Source organism: Homalodisca vitripennis, chromosome 8, assembly GCF_021130785.1.
Source record: "Homalodisca vitripennis isolate AUS2020 chromosome 8, UT_GWSS_2.1, whole genome shotgun sequence".
Classification (NCBI taxonomy): Eukaryota; Metazoa; Arthropoda; class Insecta; order Hemiptera; family Cicadellidae; genus Homalodisca; species Homalodisca vitripennis.
The window spans coordinates 91912725-91933581 of record NC_060214.1 but is presented as its reverse complement, the minus strand read 5'-3'; the positions used below and the strand labels follow the sequence as shown (position 1 = coordinate 91933581).

At 33.6% G+C, this 20857-nt stretch overlaps 1 protein-coding gene across 1 annotated transcript; it reads left to right on the top strand.

Annotated features, from left to right (window-relative positions):
- Positions 1-1681: 1681 nt before the first annotated feature.
- LOC124367738 (putative zinc metalloproteinase C607.06c) lies at positions 1682-15099 on the top strand. The gene is made up of 5 exons (XM_046824817.1): positions 1682-2775; positions 4734-4884; positions 7282-7526; positions 9487-9546; positions 13120-15099. The coding sequence occupies exons 1-5, from the start codon at positions 1919-1921 to the stop codon at positions 13310-13312; spliced, it is 1506 nt and encodes a 501-aa protein (XP_046680773.1). The 5' UTR covers positions 1682-1918; the 3' UTR covers positions 13313-15099.
- The last annotated feature ends 5758 nt before the right edge of the window (positions 15100-20857 follow it).

The window sequence follows — 20857 nt, the reverse complement described above, 5'->3', positions numbered from 1 at the left end:
AGAAGAAATCATTTGTAAAAATTGTTCTTGTGCTTTTAAGCAAATATCACACAAATGTAGATTTATGCTGATGCGATTCACGATAATATCTGGCTTAGAGGAAGCACTAGCCGTTGAATGAAAAAGAGAGGTGTCGGCTTCAATAATTGTAATACGATATTAAGTGATAAACATAAATGAAATTCGGATAAAATTTCTCAAATATTTTTGGGTCTTCCTGAGTAACATACATTCAATGGGGTGGGGGGGGGGGGGGGTGGGGGGGGGGGGGGGTGGGGGGGGGGGGGGGTGGGGGGGGGGGGGGGTGGGGGGGGGGGGGGGTGGGGGGGGGGGGGGGAACTAAAATGCTGTGGCTATTCGATGCTAAGTGTCAAAACCGCTTAATGCAATATCTCTCTAAAAAGCACCTTATGTGGTATCAAATTGTGGGTACTGTGTAAAACAGTAACACACTATTGTGTGTACTTTTTTGTTTACAAAAGAGCAATAAATACAGATAGACAACAAGTAGCAAACACAGGACCGGCCTTCAATGTGAAGTATCATGAAACTTCTTGATTTAGCTGGATGTTTGTACACAGATTTTAATTTATTTGTAGATATTTTTGTACCTCTATTAGATTGGCCGAAGCTTTATACACAAAGCATACACATTCAACTGGAACAGTCAGAATGAAAAGAAAAGGTGTGTTTCAAGAAATAAAAACAAATTACACAAAATTGGGCAAAGGAAATACAAAAGGATAAATGCAGTGTTGTTGTTGGTTAAAAACAAAGAAAGTCTCAAAAAAATCCTGTTATGTTGTTATCAACTGTGTATAAAGTTTGGAAACAACAGAAATCAAGGAAAAAAGGATATAAAGTATACATCACTATCAAACGTAAAATAAGAGAATACAGTAACTTTAAGGGCGGTGTGGATGTAAGTACAGTTTCTGTCCTCTTCAATCATAGCATGTGCATGGTCGACATTTTCCTGACTAATGGCGGAATGCATTCATTCATTCACCTGAGGTGAATTCAGATTCTGCTCTTTACTAACTGACCATCAGATATTGATAGATTATTACAGAATACACAGTTTGTCTGTTATCTCAAAACTTTTGGTGCAACTGTCGTATTTATAGATTTATACTTTTCTAACTATTACGTTTATTGAAAACTTCAGAATCCCTGCACAGTTTTAAAATGTATCTAATGGAATATTTATGTTGTCTGCATTAATAATATAAATAGTAAATAAATCACTAATAACAGTAGTATTAAACAGTTTAAAATTATCATAACAGTAATCATCTCTATCCATTCCATTTCGTTAAAACAGACTAGAAAGTTTTAATTTCATCTCACTGTACGTGGGTCAGAAGCCGCTGTAGTGTTGTCTACAGCTAAAATAACTTCACAAACCAGGACAAAGTTAGAAAATTCTAAAATAATTTTGAACAGCATACTGATTAGTTGAGATATTGGCTACTGTGCTCTTTATTTGTACAGAGATAGACACATGCATGTGAATCTTATTGATAGAACAGACTTAGTAAGCAACGGCATAGGTTGTTTACTGACTGTACTTGATCATGCTGGGAGAATGTTGTTGGTGGATGGTGAGTGGAGGCGCTGCAGACATGAATACTCCCTGCCCTGGGGTTTGCACTAGCTGGCTCCTGCAATACTCATTTACATGTTTGTCCAGCAATGACAACTAGTAAAATTCACATGTTTTAGTGTAAAAATGTTAAGCTTGGAAAGACGTAGGTAAACTTTTAGTCATCAGTTTTGTAACATGAAAAAAATGTATTATCTTTAAAATTTTGATTTTGCATGAAATACAGTCTCAAACAAACTAAGTCTTTTGTCAGATCTTTGTAATTGTTAGCAAAATACATTGTAATTGTAATTTATTTATGTTCCAGATGACATGGAACAACCAATTCAAGAATCATCATGCCCGCACAGAATAATTTTGAGAGATCTTTCAACGGAAGAGAAAGTGACGTTTTCATTGATGTTAATAAAAGGTTCCATCAGAATTGGGAATATTAACAGTCGGTGCTTTAATACTCAATGTAGTGTGATACATTTGTCAAACACGACCACCAACAAAACATCAGAATGGCCTGTTGTAAAAAACAAATTCAAATGTTTAGCAGATTTATCGAATGGCGATAATAATATTGTTTTAAAGTTTTGCAAAACAACCTTGGAAATTAAACTGCACTACTCACCTCGCAACACCAAATTCTGTGTTACGCCTCTGTATATTATCTGTAAAGACCACAATGGACATTTTCAAGCACCTAATAACTGTGACAACTCGATCGATACGGCTTGTCGCAAGATAGGCGTTGGTGCTCGGCTCATACAGTGTCTTACTGCCGAGAAACTCTACGAAAGTGGTTACGAAAGGAAGACTTTTCAGCTGGAAAGGGACATAAATAATCCCAATGAAGAGTGTGTACGGTTTCGAAGTAATCTTTCCGTGTCTGAAGCACGTTCCATGGGCCAGGAAGAGCTCTGGACGTATTTCGGTCGAGAGATCATGTCCTCAAGTCTTAGCTCCAGTAAGCGCAAGTTCCTAGCATTCCTCTCGTGCACTCATTGGGATGGTAGAGAAAAGGTGGTGAAGGCCCACGCAGCACTTGGTGGTGGTGGCCTTGCTCTGTTCGGAACTGGTTGCCTGCACACGTGGCCTTCTGTTGTCGAAGATGTTGTGACATGTTTCCTAGACACAACTCCTGTAGACACACAATACCTCATGGACGACAGTTGTTACAGGTAATCTATAGTGCATTACTTCACCTGTACTTTCACCTGTACATCTAATGAACATTGGTTGCTACAATTTTTTGATTTTGACATACAGTAGAACCCCTCATATCCGGCCACCACGGGACCGAGCCCCTGGCCGGATAACGATTCGGCCGGATAAACCAACCTACAGTACACAGCACTTGACGAAACAAAACAATTGTACTGTACTGTACTAACCGGACTGGAAATAATCAACGAACTGTTTACAGGTTAAACCTATTAGCTCAACTGAGGACAACACAGGAAAATGTAAACAAATAGATACACCAAAATAACGCAAGAGTCGTGGGAGACTAGTGCGTGCAACTGCGCGTCTGCAAGCCGTGGTAAATAAATTTCGCTATTGGCTTCCGGGAAGTGGCCGGATAAACCGAGGTGCGGTAAAACCGAGGCCGGATATGAGGGGTTCTACTGTAGTTTATTTTAACCTTAAAAGTGAAGAATTTAGGGTAAAGACATTTTTAAATCGGTTAATGGATTATTTTTGAACTGATAAATGAGAGCCATCATGTTATTAAGAGGAACGCTAATAAGCTGAAAGCCTTGCATCTTTCCACTTTAAAAGTATTATTATTTTACCAGGTTAGAGGTTTTTACGAAGTTAGAGCTAAGAAGCTCTCTCTAACAATTAACCTGGAGACCAATGGCTTAAAGGTGACTTATGAACCATCACAAACAGATAGGCTAGCTGCTCGTAAGGACAGGATTGCTCAGTGATCATCCATCCAATCAGCAGCCACATTCGATGTTGCTTTAACATGGGGCTAAAATTAAAAACTGCATTATAAATAGGAATTGGTCTCAAATCTATAAATGTTTCCCTATATAAACTTAGATTGTGAGTGTAAAATAAAAAAAAGGTTGCTAGTGAGTTATAAAAAATATGATTATCTGTTAATACTAGTTTATAATTTATATTCAATATAGATTTCCTCATAAGAAACTCTTATTTTTATTTCATTTTTGTTTTTATTTTCTTCCCATAAGATAAAAAGATCCTTAGATGTGCGGTCGGGCGCTAGGTAATGTGCACTCTTAAACCAAGGCAGTGCCAGAAATGCACATCTTCTTATAAAGATGAGTGGTGGAGGACGAAGCTGTATTGCGATTGGCAGAAGTTCAACCAATCAATAATCAGCATTACCAAACATCAATCAATTGCTTCCTTTTCACAGGCTGCCAATTGTTCGACAATATAATCTTGTCTTCATTGTTGAAGTTAGCTGATTTTCTTACTTAAAAGTAAAAAAAGTAAAAGTAAAGATGCCTCATTTTACCAGGTGAAATTAGTTAGTTCACTATTTCTAAGGTTCAAGTAATAGATATTTGGGATGCAATACTTTGAACTATAAGAAAAAATTAGTTTATCTTTCAATTTTAAAATATACTATAAAAATAATTATATAATATATAGAAACGTAGGCTAATAATAACATTATTAGATTTGTCACATATGTTAGGAGAAATTCTAGTCCTATACATTAAGTTTCAATCCCATTGGCACCTGTTTTTTATGCTTAACTATGTTGGTAAAAATGTAATTTTACAATACATAAATTTTAGATGCAAACAAACAAGGACCTGCAGATAAGACTTGTTTAAATGCTAAAATGGCAGTTTAGTTTAGTAATTCAGATTGCTTTTTGCTAAACACAACATCGGACACAATGAAATTTTCTCCCTGTCAAAGGCGCCATTCCCATTTTTGAATAATGACACTTACTGGTTTTTATAATTTCAATTTTTATGCTTGACTGTTACATTATAAGGTAACAGTAAGATTGTAAAAGTTATTACATGATTGTGTAAACATTAATTTTAAAATCAATTTAGATCTAACCAGAAAAGTAGGTCAAAAGTCATCTGAAAACTGAGAGGTAAGTTGAGTTAGGCTATGTTATTAAATGTACTGATATGTGCAGAGGGACATTTGGTTCCTGCTTCAGTACAACGCTGGGTTCCGTTTGTCATGAGCTTGGACACACGTTTGACCTTGGTCATCCTCGTCAGGGGATCATGGGAAGGGGTTTCGACAACGTTCACCTTGTTTTCGTTGCTGTCACCAGTGGGACGGTGAGATTGTTTGATGTATTTTGTAACATAGTAGGTCCATTTAAATAATTGTTTACCTCTTTTGTCATATGCTATACATTGATTTTAAAAAAGCGCCAGTTTTGAAACTGCTGGTAAAATTTTGTTTACCGGTTGGCAACAATATTTGGCCTTGTTTCTGTTTCCAGAAACATTCCGGTTGTTGACAAAGCTGGTATTTATCTCATTCTTGCAATCTGTGTCTAACCATGGAGAAATTGACTTGTGCGCAATAAGTGTTAATCGTCAAAACGTTTTATCAGAGTGAAGAGAATTATACAGATACAGTCAGGCAACTTTGCTTTACTCTAGGGCGTAATAAAGCACTGAATAAATCAACAGTTCACAGACCCAAGGAGAAGTTCTTTGAGGCGGATTCAACTGTTGACCTTAAAAGTTCCTGAAGTTGTCGTTCTGGCCGAACTGAGCAGAACATTGCGTTGGTTCATGACAGTGTGGTTGTTAGGCTACATCCTCATGACATGGTTTTTTATTCGTGAAATCTGGAGGTTATATAAACTTTTTGATGTATTTATTTTAGTTTTTTACTAAAATAATATCTCATAATTTGACGTATCAAAACTGGCACTCTTTTTGAATCACCCTATATGTCACATCTCATTTTGATTGTTGATTAATATTACCTCCATCAGCTCCAAGTAGTTATCAGTATTTTCTCGCTTCTTGATACTACCGTGTATTTACAACTTGTTTACTTTAAAGTATAGCCATAAATTAATTAATATTCACTTTAATATTTATATCACTTAATATTCATTTTAGGTAATAATATAACTAGAACGAGTAATAAGGTAATGATTAGTGGAGCCAATGGCCGCACGGCTTAAAGCGTTATACTTTGGATTTGAGGTAGAGATAAGTTCAAGTCAAATTTCTGTCTGTAACGGGAAGGTTTTATTGTTACTGTCCATTTTGTACTGAGGTGATTCTCTTCACCTTTTTCTGTTTCATAAAAGCGTTGCTAAGAGTGTCCCCTGGGGGAAGGAAGGATAAAACTAATAAAACTAAATATCTTTTGTGATGTGTCTGAAGAAGATAGCCTCGCTATCGAAAGGCCTCCCAAAACAATAAAAGTCTTAAATATGGGTTTTATGTTTTTCATGTAATTTAACCTAGCATTTGTTAGCTGACTTCTAATATTTAACCAAGCACGATCTGACGTACAAGTATTTCAAAGAAAATCACTGACATTACTTCCCAGATAAACCTTGGTTATTTAAAACCTAATTCCATTGAAAGAAAAAATTGGAATCAATTCTTTTGCCTAAGTTTTAATATATAAGCACCTTTTCCTGACATGGCAATATTATCAATAATTTCAATGTAATTTAGAATAGTAAATTAATAACACAATAAATAAGTTATTGTAAAATGTGATTATTATCAAATAGTCTTCAGAACAGCTGAATAGTAATATTCTATTAAGAAAAAAGTACAATATTTTAATAGTTGTAGTGTTAAATTAAATTAACTTACTTTATTGAGTCCAACTTACCTTAAGACCTTATTTTACAAATAGAAATAAAAAGGGCTTATTGTGGCTAAAATGTTTAATAAATGTACAACTTTCTGCAATCTTGAAAAAGTATTGGAGATGTTTAAATGTTTAACTATAAACCTGCCAGTAAATGTTACTCCTGGAAATTTTGTATTTCTAAGACAAGTTTAATTAGTCATATCAATTATCATGAAGATCAGTGGCATAATAATGATGATGATGACTAAAACACCTGTGATGCAGTGACAGCTATATCTGGAGGTTTGATATAATAAGTGCATTATTATTGGTGGCTATTTGTACAAAAGCAGATAAAAGTTGGACATTCATGTAAAAATAAAATGTTAAAAAAAGTTTTGAGGTTTATATAATATCAAAACTGTACTTACTAAAAAAAAACACACCTCTTATCACCATGAGATAAAGAGGCTGAAAGACACTGTTTTCAATACAATAGTGATATTAAAATTATTAGCTGACACTAATTTATCTTTTATTTAGGTATCTGCCAGTTGTTTTTAAGTGTCTTAAGAAGAAAAATTAGGAAAAAAGTTTTGTTTGATGTTTTTAATTTTTTCGATGATACTCACACAGTTTTAGCCTCACCCAAACTGATAATGATTTCTTATGGAGAACTATTCTATCAATTGTAATACATTAAAAACTAGGGTTTATGCTTGTAAAATGCTTAGACTGTAAAGTTTAGACTGTATCTACATGACGAAATTCCCAATACTTTTGTCATCTAGACATATACTTTTGATGATGTTTTCATTGTTTATATGATTAAAATATTAAAAATTTACTACTGTAACGTAAGCGGGGAACTGAAATAAATGAACACATTTCTTGACTTGAAGGTGCGAGCTGCCAACCCAAGGAAAACGAATCCGCAGTGTTCGACTGTGACGTTGGTACACAATTTGAACGTAGAGTGTGTAATTGGCTCACCACTAAAACAGCGCAGCCGCACACCTGCACGTGACCCACAGCGACCCGCAGATGGATTAGACAGGGTGACCAACATCAGCAACAAACAAGTGGAGGAGGATGACGACTTGACCTATTGGTCACCAGGCTGCGCAGCACTACTGGCTTTCCACAGGTCAGACACCAGAGTTGTATAGTAAACTGATTACCTTTCTTTGTCATGAACGAGGAAAAGTCGAAAGAAAGAATGTAAGAAGAGTAGTTAACTTTTAATAGGATCGTAACAAGCAAATATACCATTTTTCCTTGAAACTTTTTTCATAAAATGGTATAATAGGATTCCGAGCATTTGCCACGTTAAATGTTACAAAATGTATAACACTGCAGTGGATTTTATTTCAATAATCAGAAATGCCATAAACAAGGGAGAACACGTTGGAGTATTCATGGACCTGACAGTATCTCTCACAGTAAACTTTTAGAGATACTTTCTTCCCATGGAATACAGGGTAAAGAATTAAATTGGTTCTGCTCCTACCTGTGTGATAGGAAGTAGTATGGGTATTTTGAAATTAGGCATAAGGAAGGTAAATATTATAACAATTATATATCTTCATAAAAACAGTTCTTTATTAAGTCCTTCAGGGTCCGATCTTGGGACTATCACTTTCTCTTTATTATTTTAAAGGTCTTTCATTATTATTAAAGAGTTATTAGCACAATTTGTCTTTATGCTGGTGACACCAGTGTTATTTCGGGTAGTAAATTTCAAACCAAAATTAATCAAAATTAAATTGCATCAACTGAAATTCTTTTAAATTTATCGAATTTCTTTATCAATAATAACTTGCTTTTAAATTTAGATAAAACTAACTTCATTTATTTTTCAACCAGGCAAGCTAAAGTTCCCATGAATACCACAATACCTACTGACACAAATATCGTAGAACAAATTGAGAATACAAGATTTCTTGGGTTAACTATTGACAGTATATTAAGTTGGACAAATTACACAAAATTTATTTCAAAGAAATTGCTATCGGGACTGTATTACAAAGAACTTTAAAATAATTTATTTTTCATTTATTCATACACATATATCCTATGGTATTTGTGTTTATAGTTCAACATCAAAACACAACCTCCATGATATCCTTCTCATGCAATAAAACCTATTAGAATTACAGTATGTGCAACTTAAAACCAAAAGATTCAGTCAGACATGTGTTTTCTGAAATTGGCATTTTTATTGTTTATATTTTTGAAACAATCAAATATAAAATCTAACAATAAACAGTCTAGTGTTTTAGTGTGTAATACCAATAATTATAATACAGGAAACAAAGTAATTTTAAAACGGCATAGATTAGAAATGTACAAAAAGAACTCCAGCTCTAAAGGTTCAATATTCTCTAGAATCTTGCCAAAGAAAATAAAAATTGAAAAAGATAATGTACTGTTTGTGAGAAAATTAAAATCATACCTGCGAAGTACACTGTTTTACTCACTAAGGGAAAGGGATGTTTGCATTGCTTAGTGACTCATTAAATAAGCTTTACTGTAATGTTAGCTTGTAAATAGTTTAACTTTTAACACTGTTCTTATGTATTTTGTGTACAGTTTATGAATGAAGATATTATGATTGATTGGTTACACCAGATTGCTACCTGGTACACTGAATCTGTCAATGCACAACCGGTTTTGATAGTCGGAATTAATAATTCTATGTGAATATATTGTTTAGAAAACATGTTTTATAAGTTGTGTGTTCAGCTTAAAAATAACTGTGAGAATTTGTCTGACTAGGTTATTTTTATTCATTTTAACATATTGCAATTACTCCTACAATGAATTCAGAAAATATATATTAGTTTTATGTGCAAGGGGAATTTCAGTAGACGGGAATCAGGTAATAATAATAATGATGTATAATATTTACGTTTAAGTAATTTCCATATTAATATGAAATGCCTACTTGTAATAAAGTATTTGTTTTTATAATTGAATTAATGAGGATTGTTTTACAAATTTGGGTAGATTATTTTTACTTTTGTTGTTTACCCGCCATTTACTCCTTTTATTTACTATATATATAAAGTGTTTGTAAGAACATAATGGTATAATTGTTTGTGTAGGTGGTTCAACACTGAACAAGAGAATCTGCCCAAAGACGATCTCCACTTTGACCGTTCGAGGTGGGCGTTACTATAATCTATCATATCATTTTTTGTCTTGCACACATAACTGTTAAACACAACATGTTTATGCCTTTTGTAAGGAAAGTGATTTAAGACAACTCTGTAATGGGCTCCCTCGGGGACTGTTCTTGCTCCACTTCTATTTAGTATTTACACAAAACTTACATACCTACAATATAGTCTACAACATTTATACATATTAATGTTATTTATATTGTGTCACATTATAAAGAGGTGTAATGGAATATATCGTTACACCTGAATTTGCTGTCCTTTAAAATATCAACCTGGAAGCTTCAGCCCAACTCCTCTAAAGCAAGTACTTTGCTTCATCATTAACCTTCATCATGGTGGTTTGGCTCTACTTTTTCTCCGTGTACATGTGTTGTTTTGGTTATGTTGTAATCTTTACGTTGGATTTATTTTTTGATTAAAATAGAACTAAGTATCCCAATGGTAGTGACATGAACAGACAATATGATATCATAACTAGCCGTTATTATGATCTTGCTCAGTTTGTATGAAACTTTTTATGTTTGTACTATATTTTATTCAGATTTAAAGCTAATATTTGACATTATTTAGTCGATTCACCTTGGGGAACAAGTGCTGAATTTTATGTGTAGATCAGCTTTGTTTCTATTTGATATGCTTCTCACTGTAGGGTAATATGAGTGGTCAGTGACAACCTTATGATGACTGGTGTCATCTAATAGACCCTAATATTTTGATATTTTGAAATATAGCCCTCCTGATGTAATGTGCCATCAAACTCTGATAATGTGGTAGAATGTAATTTTCTCTAGAGAAATAGTAAAAACCCCTTCCTTACTATCATTCGCTGTTACTGTAACTGAAAGTTCAAATATGTGGACTGGATTGTTAAATGATTAGCCAGATCCTTCTTGAGTGACCTCTGCAATACATTTTCATTTTGATTTAATCCAGAAGATATCCATTGTATTGTGTTTAATTTAAGAGTTAATAATATTTAAAGGTCCTAATAAGGTGTAAAAATTTTGTGTCTGTTTACCCATTTTTTAATAAACATAATGTAGCTATGGTGGGAAGTGTTGGTTCAATTCCAATGTTTAGCTCTAATTCACCTTCTGCTTAGTGCAGCGTCTGAAATCTGACGATGTTACAGACTTGCCTCCTTGATTCTGGAGTTAATGCTTCGTGCCAATGTAAGAGGGTTTCTTCTTGTATTGGGAGAGGCAGTGAACTGGAGATGGAATCTTGTGCTATGTTGGGTGTTGTAAACATGAAGATTTCTACCTAATGTCAAAGATTGCCCAACAGCATGCATTAGAATTTCTTTTATGTAGAGGTTTAATACAGTTATGATCTTCAGATTTATAAATGTTTCTCTACAATTTTCATTGAAGCCTAGCCTTTTGCAACACCAATACTCTCTGGAGATTGTAACAGGTCAAATTACGACATTTGAATATTCGCGGGGAATTGGCAGACTGTGACGTCAGTGAATCACATGTTGTCGGAATTGAGATTTATTTAATAACGAAGAAATTTATTGAACTTTATTCGGGAAAAGATTTGATTAATTAAAATGAAGTAAACATAACCAAAATTCGTGTTTTACAAAAACATTAAATAGAATTACGCAGAAAAGCCAATTGTGGTATGAATGACTTGTATATTGATGACGTCATAAAGCACATGTTGCTAAAAATTTAAATAAAAAGCTTTGGAAAAATAATAAAAAGAAAATAGAAATACTTAAATTGATTAATTATAGTAAACGTAATAAATTTCGACAATTATAAAAAAAGAATTAAATTAAATTTATTCGTGAAGACGCTGATTTGAACGAGAGAGGGGATGAGTATTGTTTTGAGTCGGTATCCGTAGTTTTATACGGAGATTCGCTCTTCTTTCACCAGACTCAAAGCAAGGAGGTTGTGTTAGTTCTCCTGGGATAGTAATGATCTGTTGTATAGTATATTGAAATTTAATCAAGGATGGGATATTGTTTAGACTTTTAAAATTATCAAAGCACTGCAAGGTGAGTGAAATTATAATATGTGTTGAGAGTGTGACATTTAATAAATTAATCTCGTGGTCACTTGGTTTGACTTTCTTTAAATATCCCTTTTATAAAAAGTGTGGAGTGATGTTAAATTTTGTAATCATTACTTAACATATTTTGGAACCCTGACATACACACAGACTTGTCTCTGGTGATAACACCAGAGACGTTCAAATCTAATAATTTTTGAGTAATACCGAGGGAATACAGCTAGCATTGGGCAAGATGGCGACCGATACCATGATGAGCAACATGGTACAACAACGTGCCACTGGTGACAAGGGGCGTACAACTACATGGTGAGTCAATAACTAAAGAACTGACTTTCAGCAAATTATTGCAACCAACGTGGGGTGGGGGTGACACATAGCAAATTGGCGTTATAATCTGCCACTCTCATCAAATTGACATCACTTCAAATCTGAAATACATCAAGATTACTTACTGAGGTTCCTCCCCACACCACTAGTCCGTATCTAAGGTGTGTTTCAAACAGGGAGTGATAAGCTGCTTTTGCAGTAGTTGTACAACATCTCATAGTAACTTTAGGGCTCACACATTGGCTGTAAAAGGATTCATAATTTGGATTCTGTGAGGCAACTGTATTAACTTTCCACTTTAGCTGATGGAATAAGATAACCACCAGAAATTTAGAGGTTATGCAAGGTCATGTCTTGGTTAGAGTCCACAGAACAAGACTACCAGAACTGCACGGATTATGCAAGATCGTGTCATTCATAGAATCCATGGAACAAGATGACCACCAGAACTGTACGGATTAAACAAGGTCAAGTCATTCATAGAATCCATGGAACAAGATGACCACAAGAACTGTACGGATTAAACAAGGTCAAGTCATTCATAGAATCCATGGAACAAGATGACCACAAGAACTGTACGGATTAAACAAGGTCAAGTCATTCATAGAATCCATGGAACAAGATGACCACAAGAACTGTACGGATTAAACAAGGTCAAGTCATTCATAGAATCCATGGAACAAGATGACCACCAGAACTGTACGGATTAAACAAGGTCAAGTCATTCATAGAATCCATGGAACAAGATGACCACAAGAACTGTACAGATTAAACAAGGTCAAGTCATTCATAGAATCCATGGAACAAGATGACCACAAGAACTGTACGGATTAAACAAGGTCAAGTCATTCATAGAATCCATGGAACAAGATGACCACAAGAACTGTACAGATTAAACAAGGTCAAGTCATTCATAGAATCCATGGAACAAGATGACCACCAGAACTGTACGGATTAAACAAGGTCAAGTCATTCATAGAATCCATGGAACAAGATGATCACCAGAACTGTAAGGATTATGCATGGATAGAGTCCATGTATGGGTATCATGTTGTGTCACGTGTTCATACGTGTACGAGTACCAGTATTGCTCATTAGCAGTGTGGATTCTAGCTCCTTATTATTCCATCACACTTCTATTTTCTCCTTTTTTTATGTGTTTCTGTTTATATTGCTGATAAGTAAAAAAATGCATTGCAGACTGCTGCTGACGGGTAGTGCAGGCGTAAGAGTGGTGGAGGTGCGTGGGCCAGGTGGCTCAGTGCTCGGTGCGTGGCAATTCCCCGGCACCAGGCGTCGCCATCAGTTTCTGGTACCAGCTCAGGTTCTCAGCGGAGCACAGCTCATTGTGGCTGAGGACTCCAATGGGAACATCATAAAAGCTAACGTCTGAACGTCCTGCGCATCTTGCTGCCGAGGGCTAGGTGCACCTATCACCGACTGTTTAGGCTTAAGTTAGTGCAGTATTATCGATTGTTATTTAATTATTTATGCTAGAATTTATTTGTTCCTGAGCTCTTCGACTGATTTCGAGGTGATGTCTGACATGGCATAATTTGAATGCTTTTTAATCCAAATATTTATTTACTCAATGTAAACAACAAAATATATAACTATTATTTATTCTTTGATATGAGTTATTACGTTTTAGAACTGTATATCTGTTCTGTTATCAGTAACACACAATAGGGTATTATCCTATTAAATAAACTCAGTACGTCTTGTTAAACATATTTAACTACTATTTAATTTTCATCATCTTATTATAACCCGTTCCTTCAAATCTTAATTATTATATTCTTATTATTAAAATTAGTGAGTTAATAAAATGTTACTTTACTCTCTCAATGAATACTGAAGGCAAAACTCCCACAATGATTTAAACATAACAAGAAATTGTTTTCTATATTTTTATGACAGATATTCAGGTAAAAAAACTGACTTAGTGTCGTTTTAATTTTTGTGTTATTAAAATTTATTGAACATGTTTTGACACAGTTAGACCTAAGAGAGAAAATGTCTGCTCACAGTCAAAGTTTTGTCCTTTAGATTTAACATTAAAATGTGTATTTAAGAATCAGTAAATACACTATACAGCCCAACTTAATTTACTCCATCTTACACTTGTTATTACAAGTGTCTAAATATTGAAATTCGTCGACACAGCGTTTCAATAGTCTAATATCACTATTTTTAATCACTTGAATATTAAAGTTTTTGTCATTCTCTAAGTTTTGTTTTATCAATAAATAATATCGTTACAAATTTTGTAAACTTGTCCTATATACCAGTGTTTATCTAGTTTTCTATTGATTTAGTCTTAAGTTACATGTGATTTAAAAATATTGTTGTCATACCTGGTTTAGTTAGAAATAATTATTGTAATACATTTTGTATAAGAATCAGAATTATAAGAATGATTTTGTAACATTCAATAAATTTAAAAAATAATATTTATTTTTGTTGTTCCATAAGTTGTCTCATTTCCTATATGGAAACAAAATAAAAGTTTCTAAAACACCTAACTATGAATGAGAATGTATGTACAGTTTATATGCAATTCTAAAAATATACTGTGCACTTTATAATATTAATTTGATTGTTATTACTATAGTTATTATTTATTAACAGTGACTAATCATTTAGGGTTAAATTGTATTAGTATGAGTCTTATTTTTACACAATGATGAGTTATGAAAACTTTGAGTAAATACAAATTATGATATAATAATTTTTATTTGGAATGATACTAATTTAATGTATTAAACTTAAATATCTTAAAATAAATATATTTAATTTGAATGTAATTACTTATGCAAGAAACTAGTAGCACCAAAAAATACCACATTGTGTATTTTTTACATCTTGGAACAATGAAAACCTTAACCTTTATACTTCGACTTGAATTCTAATTGTTAAAAATAAAAGGAGAAATATTTAAGGTTTGTTCATACTAGGATTAATTGTTATTTAGTTAGTACTAATTTATTTTACTAATGGATATTTAACGGATGTAAGAAGATTCCGAGACATGTACTGTTCTGCCTGCTATTGTTAACGATCTGAGTCTTAGTGTAGTCTTTTGCATGGTGTTTAGGTGTAGATAAGAGCTTTAATATGAATTATTAAACTAATATTTATTTGTAAAACAAAATAAATAGTTTGAATATTGACTTTTAACTTGTGTTTTATTTCATCAATAGTTTTTTATTTCTATTATGAAAAGTGCATTTCTTATGTATCAAGAGATTTTATATGTGGCTACACTGTGTAGACGGTTTTTGTCCATCTATTAAATACTCCCTCCTCTCTTTCTACACATAGACTACAATTGTTGGTTGGTTATGATCAAACCGTTGGCTCTGAACAAGATTCGTTATTTCTGGAAATTTAGATTTTTTTTCATTAAAAAATATTTTTTATAGATAATATACTTTACTGCACCACAGGAAATTACTTTGTGAGATATATAAGTAAAAGTATGATGTTCAAGAAGTGAGAGGCAATTTGAATTGTATATGAATATAACCTATCGTATCATAAAGTTGGTAAAAAAAATTAGAAAATAATTTTTGTCAGGTCATAATGGGAAGGTAAGGCCAAAAATATAAAATGATGATTTTTTTACACATATCATATCTTTTAGATTGGTATAATTAAAAACTATTGTCAGATATATTGTCAGTTGGTATCAACTCTAAGATGATAAAGTTTTGTATTAATGAGATTAGCAAGCCTCTCACAAACATCATTAATAAGTCTCTGTCTCAGGGTGAATTTCCTACAAAATTAAAAACATCTAAAGTGAATCCTCTCCACAAAAATGGAAGCAAACAGGAGGTTCAAAATTACAGACCCATATCTCTTGTTCCAATTATTTCTAAAATTAATGAAAAAATAGTATTGGTAAGGCTCTTGGATCACTTAAATATCAACAACCTTCTACCTGAAAGACAACACGGTTTCATATCCGGAAAATCAACCACAAGAGCACTAATTGACCTAGTAGAACAAATTATAGACAACCTTGAGAAAGGAATCACTGTTACAAGTGTTTTTCTTGACCTCAGCAAAGCGTTTGACTCCCTAGACCACAGATTAATAATTCAAAAGATTGAATCTCTGGGCTTTGAGGGAAGCACACTGAGGTGGTTTCAAAGTTATCTCAGCGAGAGATGCCAGATAGTCGAGATAAAACAAGTGCAGTGCGGATTTGAGAGAACTGTAAGGTCCAAACCACAAATGGTCAAACAAGGTGTCCCTCAAGGTTCGGTTTTGGGCCCGGTCTTGTTTGTACTTTTCACTTCAGATTTGCCAAAGTACCTCGAAAATCAATGTTATCCAATCATGTTTACTGACAACACTGTCCTGTTGACTGGCAGTAACTCTTCTGAACTCTTAGATATTAACACCTATATTTCAGTGAGCATGGCACAACAGTATTGTGATAGCAATGATCTTGTTTTTAACTCCTCTAAGACAAAACTCCTAGCACTGGGAAGGCTGAAAGATGAGTTGACTGAGCATCCAGACTTACAAAGGGTTGGGACAACCAAACATTTGGGTGTTATACTGGACGAATGTCTTTCCTGGAAAGATCATGTAGATCAGTTATGCTCTAGACTCAATTCTGCAGTTTTTGCATTGAAGAGAATCAAGGCAGTAGCCACATCAACTGCAACAAAAACTGCATATCATGCCATCTTTGAATCCCACCTTCGTTATGGGATAATCCTCTGGGGAGGCTCTACAATGGACAACCTTGAACGAGTCCTTATTGCGCAGAAGCGTGCTGTTCGGTTCATGGCTGGTCTTCAACCTCGGGATAGCTGTAGAGAAGCCTTTAAGTCTCTTGGAATTCTCACAGTGGTGTCCATCTACATCATCGAGGTCATCAATCACGCAGCCTCACGTGGGAACTTGCCCAGAATGAGTGCTGTCCATGATCATCACACGCGACATGGTAATGACTTCTCCCTACCGATACACAGGACAGCACTTTTCTCCAAGAAACCTTGCTACGCTGGGGCAAAGCCGTTCAACACTTCCTCAAGACTTCAAAAATTGTGACTCCAAAACCTTAAAAAGAAGACTGCTAAATTGGCTCAAAGACAGATCCATCTACACCCTTGACGAGTTCAAGACTTCAATAAACAATTTTCATTAAAACATGATGACATGTAATGTAAATTATTTCATATTGTAATACTTTGACACCTATTCTTTTCTTGATGAAATTGAATAAAGTTTTCTGATTTCATAGTATATTAATATTATAAATGCCAATACAATGTAGTTGTTTTTGTACGGCCGGGAGGAAAATATAGTCAGGTTTTAGATCATAAGAACAAGAGGATTTGAGAAGCAAGGATATTTGTATGATTTCCTTTGCTTTATTGAAGTTCAGCTGATGATTGACTCCATAACTGACACCTTAAAACAATACAATTAGAGAAGAATAGTTTTGATTGACCTAATCGATATGATTTGTTAGATTGGTCTTTCGTTAATAATGAAACTAGAAAAACTAATGTGGCCCTAAAGGACATTTCTGAAAATTTGTGAAAACTTCAATAATGTCACTCTTGTGGAAGCCAGTAAGGCTACCAGAGACCCTCCATACAAGACATGGGGTGCACTTGAACTGTAAGGGAAAGCTGTGGTTGGCGAGAGGAATATGTGAGGTAGCTGCATCAGCGGTGAGGGAGAAGATGATGCATTATCATCCCCTATGGAAGATTTGAGCATCAGTGAGGAGCCAGCAACGGTGGAGATCACCTAAACCCTGAGCAGTTACCATCAACGAGACCTCCATCAGGAAACTCACCACTGACAGCCCAATACCTGGTGAATTAATTTGTCACAAGAGGGGGAGAAATAAGTCTAGTTTAAGTCACAAATTTGTCAGCGCTAAATCAAGTAACATTACTTTACCCATCATACATTTAAATATATCCAACCAATTAGAAACAAATTAGATGAGTTAGCTATTGTATTGGATGATGCCAATTGTAATATTGTCCTTATAAATGAGCACTGGTTACACAAAATGGAAGTCTCATTGTATGCTCCATCAGGTTTTACATTGGCTGCTGGTTTTTGCAGCGAGAATGCCTATGGAGGTGCTTCTATTCTCATGAAAGATAGTGTTGTTTTTGAGGTAATTGATATAGCTAATTTAAACCAAATTGGTTTTCTTGAAGCTGTTTGTATACTTGTAAATATTTTTAATGTAATTTTTATATAGGTCTCCTAGCTCCAATTGTCAAATATTTCTAACCTAACTTGATAACGTTCTATGTTGTTTGTAAAAGAAAAAGCCAAAATGTAAAATTGTATCAGGGGAAGATATTGATATTTAATATTGACATCTTAAAGAGTGAAGAGCAAGACACTGTAATGTTTGGTAACCTTTTAAAATAATTTGACCCGTATTGTGTAAATTATCTTCCAATAATAAATAATAGTTGTATTGACAATATAGCTACAGACTTAGATCAAAGTTTCTACAAAAACTGTATTTTAAAGGAGATCCTCTCTGATGATTCAATTGTTCATTTTGAATTAACTACCCAATCTAACGTTCCTAAAAATATCAAAACTTCTTATAGAAGTTAAGTGATGAATCTTAAGTGACGAGTACATAGAGGTAAGTTCTTTAGTAGATTGAAAAATGTTGTATAAGATGGAAGATGTAAATAGTTTTGAGTATTTTTTAGGTAAGCTATCAACAATATACAATACAAGTTGCCCAAGAAAATCTCAAAATATTCAACGAATAAAGCATAAAAAGTGTTATAATTCTTGGTTTGATAATAATTTAAGAAAATTGAGAAGTATGGTGATTATGTTGCAGGATCTTCTAAAAATACCTAATAATAAAAATAACATGCTACTTAAGAAGTGTTACATCGCCAAAAAGAAATTGTATGGGTCTAGAATTAAAGAAGCAAAGATTATGTATAGTGAGAAAATAATTTAAAAAAATCAAGAATAAATGTTTGGCCACGTGGTAGATTATTAAGTTTGATACTGGAAATTATTACATAAGGGTAAACCCAATACCACCTATCGCTGCTGAAGACTTCAATTAACTATTACATAGGTATTGGAAAATGTGTGGTTGATAGTGCTAAGGCCTATAATAAGAATGGTTTAAATAATTACCTTTGATTGAACATTGATTACATGTTGAACAGCCTCCAGAAAATTTTACTCTAAAGAGTGTTGTAAGCTCGATGTGCTTAAGGTAATAAGGTCTCTGAAGCAATCTGAAAGTGAGGATGTTTTTGGTTTTAGCAACAAAGTTATAAAACTTCTTGCTGCTAGTATTGTCAAGCCTCTAAAATTTCTGATTAATCTTTCATCTCATTGTTCTACTTTTCCAAACTGCTTAAAAATGTAAGGGAATATTCCTCTTTTTAAAAAGGGTGATAGATATTGTATTGACAATTACAGACCAATATGCATTGTACAGTACATATGTTTTCTAAAATAATATAATCATGTGTTAAGAACCAACTTAGAGAATTGTTTTATTAACATAATATTTTAAGTAATAGTCAGTTTGGTTTTCATCCTGGTTTGTCCACAACTAAAGCTTTACATGAAGTGGTAACTAATATGTTGAATGGCTTTGAAAACAGTGAATATGTTAATATGACTTTTGAACATCAGCAAGGCCTTTGATAGTATATCATATGACACTCTTTTTGAGTAAATTGAAATTTTATGGTATTGGTGGTAATCATTTGAACTTTTTTAAAAGATATCTTTGTGGCATATTGCATAATGTTTCTGTGGCCGGCTTGAAGTCTACATTTCAGGAGGTCCTTGCTAGAGTTCCACAGGAATCAGTTTTGGGTCCACTTTTATTCATTATGTTTATCATAAATGTGTATTATTAGGTAAATAATGATTTGCCTAGCAACATTACCCTGTAAGACCATTCTATATAAACCATTTTATAACTATATGCAGATGACACTTTCTTTGTAGTTGCTGGCAAAACTTTAAAAGGTGTGAAAGCAGACAGTGACAGAGTGATGGAAGTTGCCAACTCTTGGTTTAAAGTTAATCACGTTGAAGTCAATAACAGTAAAACTGAAACAATTTGTTTCACTTTGAAAAAGTTAAACGTGGTAGAGAATTCTGTTAAAACAGTTAAATTACTCAGAGTAACATTCGATTACAAGTTATCATGGGAAGCTCACACTAACACAGTAATCTCAAAATTATCTACAGCTTTTTTTACTACGTAAATTACAAAACTGTGTTTGGAGATATATGAAATTTCCTCTTATTTCAGTGATTTTCATTCTCATTTTCAGTATGCAATAATGCTCTGGGGTAATAGTAAGGGTGCCAGTCAAGTTTTTGTATGGCAAAGGAAAGCAGTGAGAATTTTAGCCATTTTGGGTCACCAAGATGACTGTAAACAGTGTTTTATTAATTATAATATAATGACAGTTCCCAGCATATTTTTGTTTCAAAATTTATTGTATGTGAGGAAAAACCTGAAGAACTTCAACTGCTTTGAAAAAATCCATGATTATGATACTAGATGAGCTCACAATATAGTTGCACCTTCTTTTAGACTAAGAAAAACATTAGTAAGCCATATTTATTTATAAATTAACTAGTCAATAAATTAACGTTTAGAAGCTTAGAACTAAAACCATTTGCAGCTAAGTTGTCTAGCTGGCTTATATGAAAAGCGTTTTGCTCTCTTGAAGAATTTTTTCTTCAAATTTTAAAATTGTTGATACCATTACCTAAGCAGTTGTTTACCTATCCGTTTTATAGTTTGGTTCTTTATTATTATTTATACTGTAGTGTTTTTATTTATTTACTCTATTGTGTTCTTAACTTTATACTGTTATATTTTTATTCATATTTTTAAACTCTTACTGGTTTATAAAAAAAATTATTGTGTAGC

Coding starts and splice junctions, on each gene's coding strand:
- LOC124367738 (XM_046824817.1), top strand. CDS start 1,919: ATGGAACAACCAATTCAAGAATCATCATGCCCGCACAGAATAATTTTG. Junction 4,885..7,281: donor TTGCTGTCACCAGTGGGACG/GTGAGATTGTTT, acceptor CTTGACTTGAAG/GTGCGAGCTGCCAACCCAAG. Junction 7,527..9,486: donor GCACTACTGGCTTTCCACAG/GTCAGACACCAG, acceptor TTGTTTGTGTAG/GTGGTTCAACACTGAACAAG.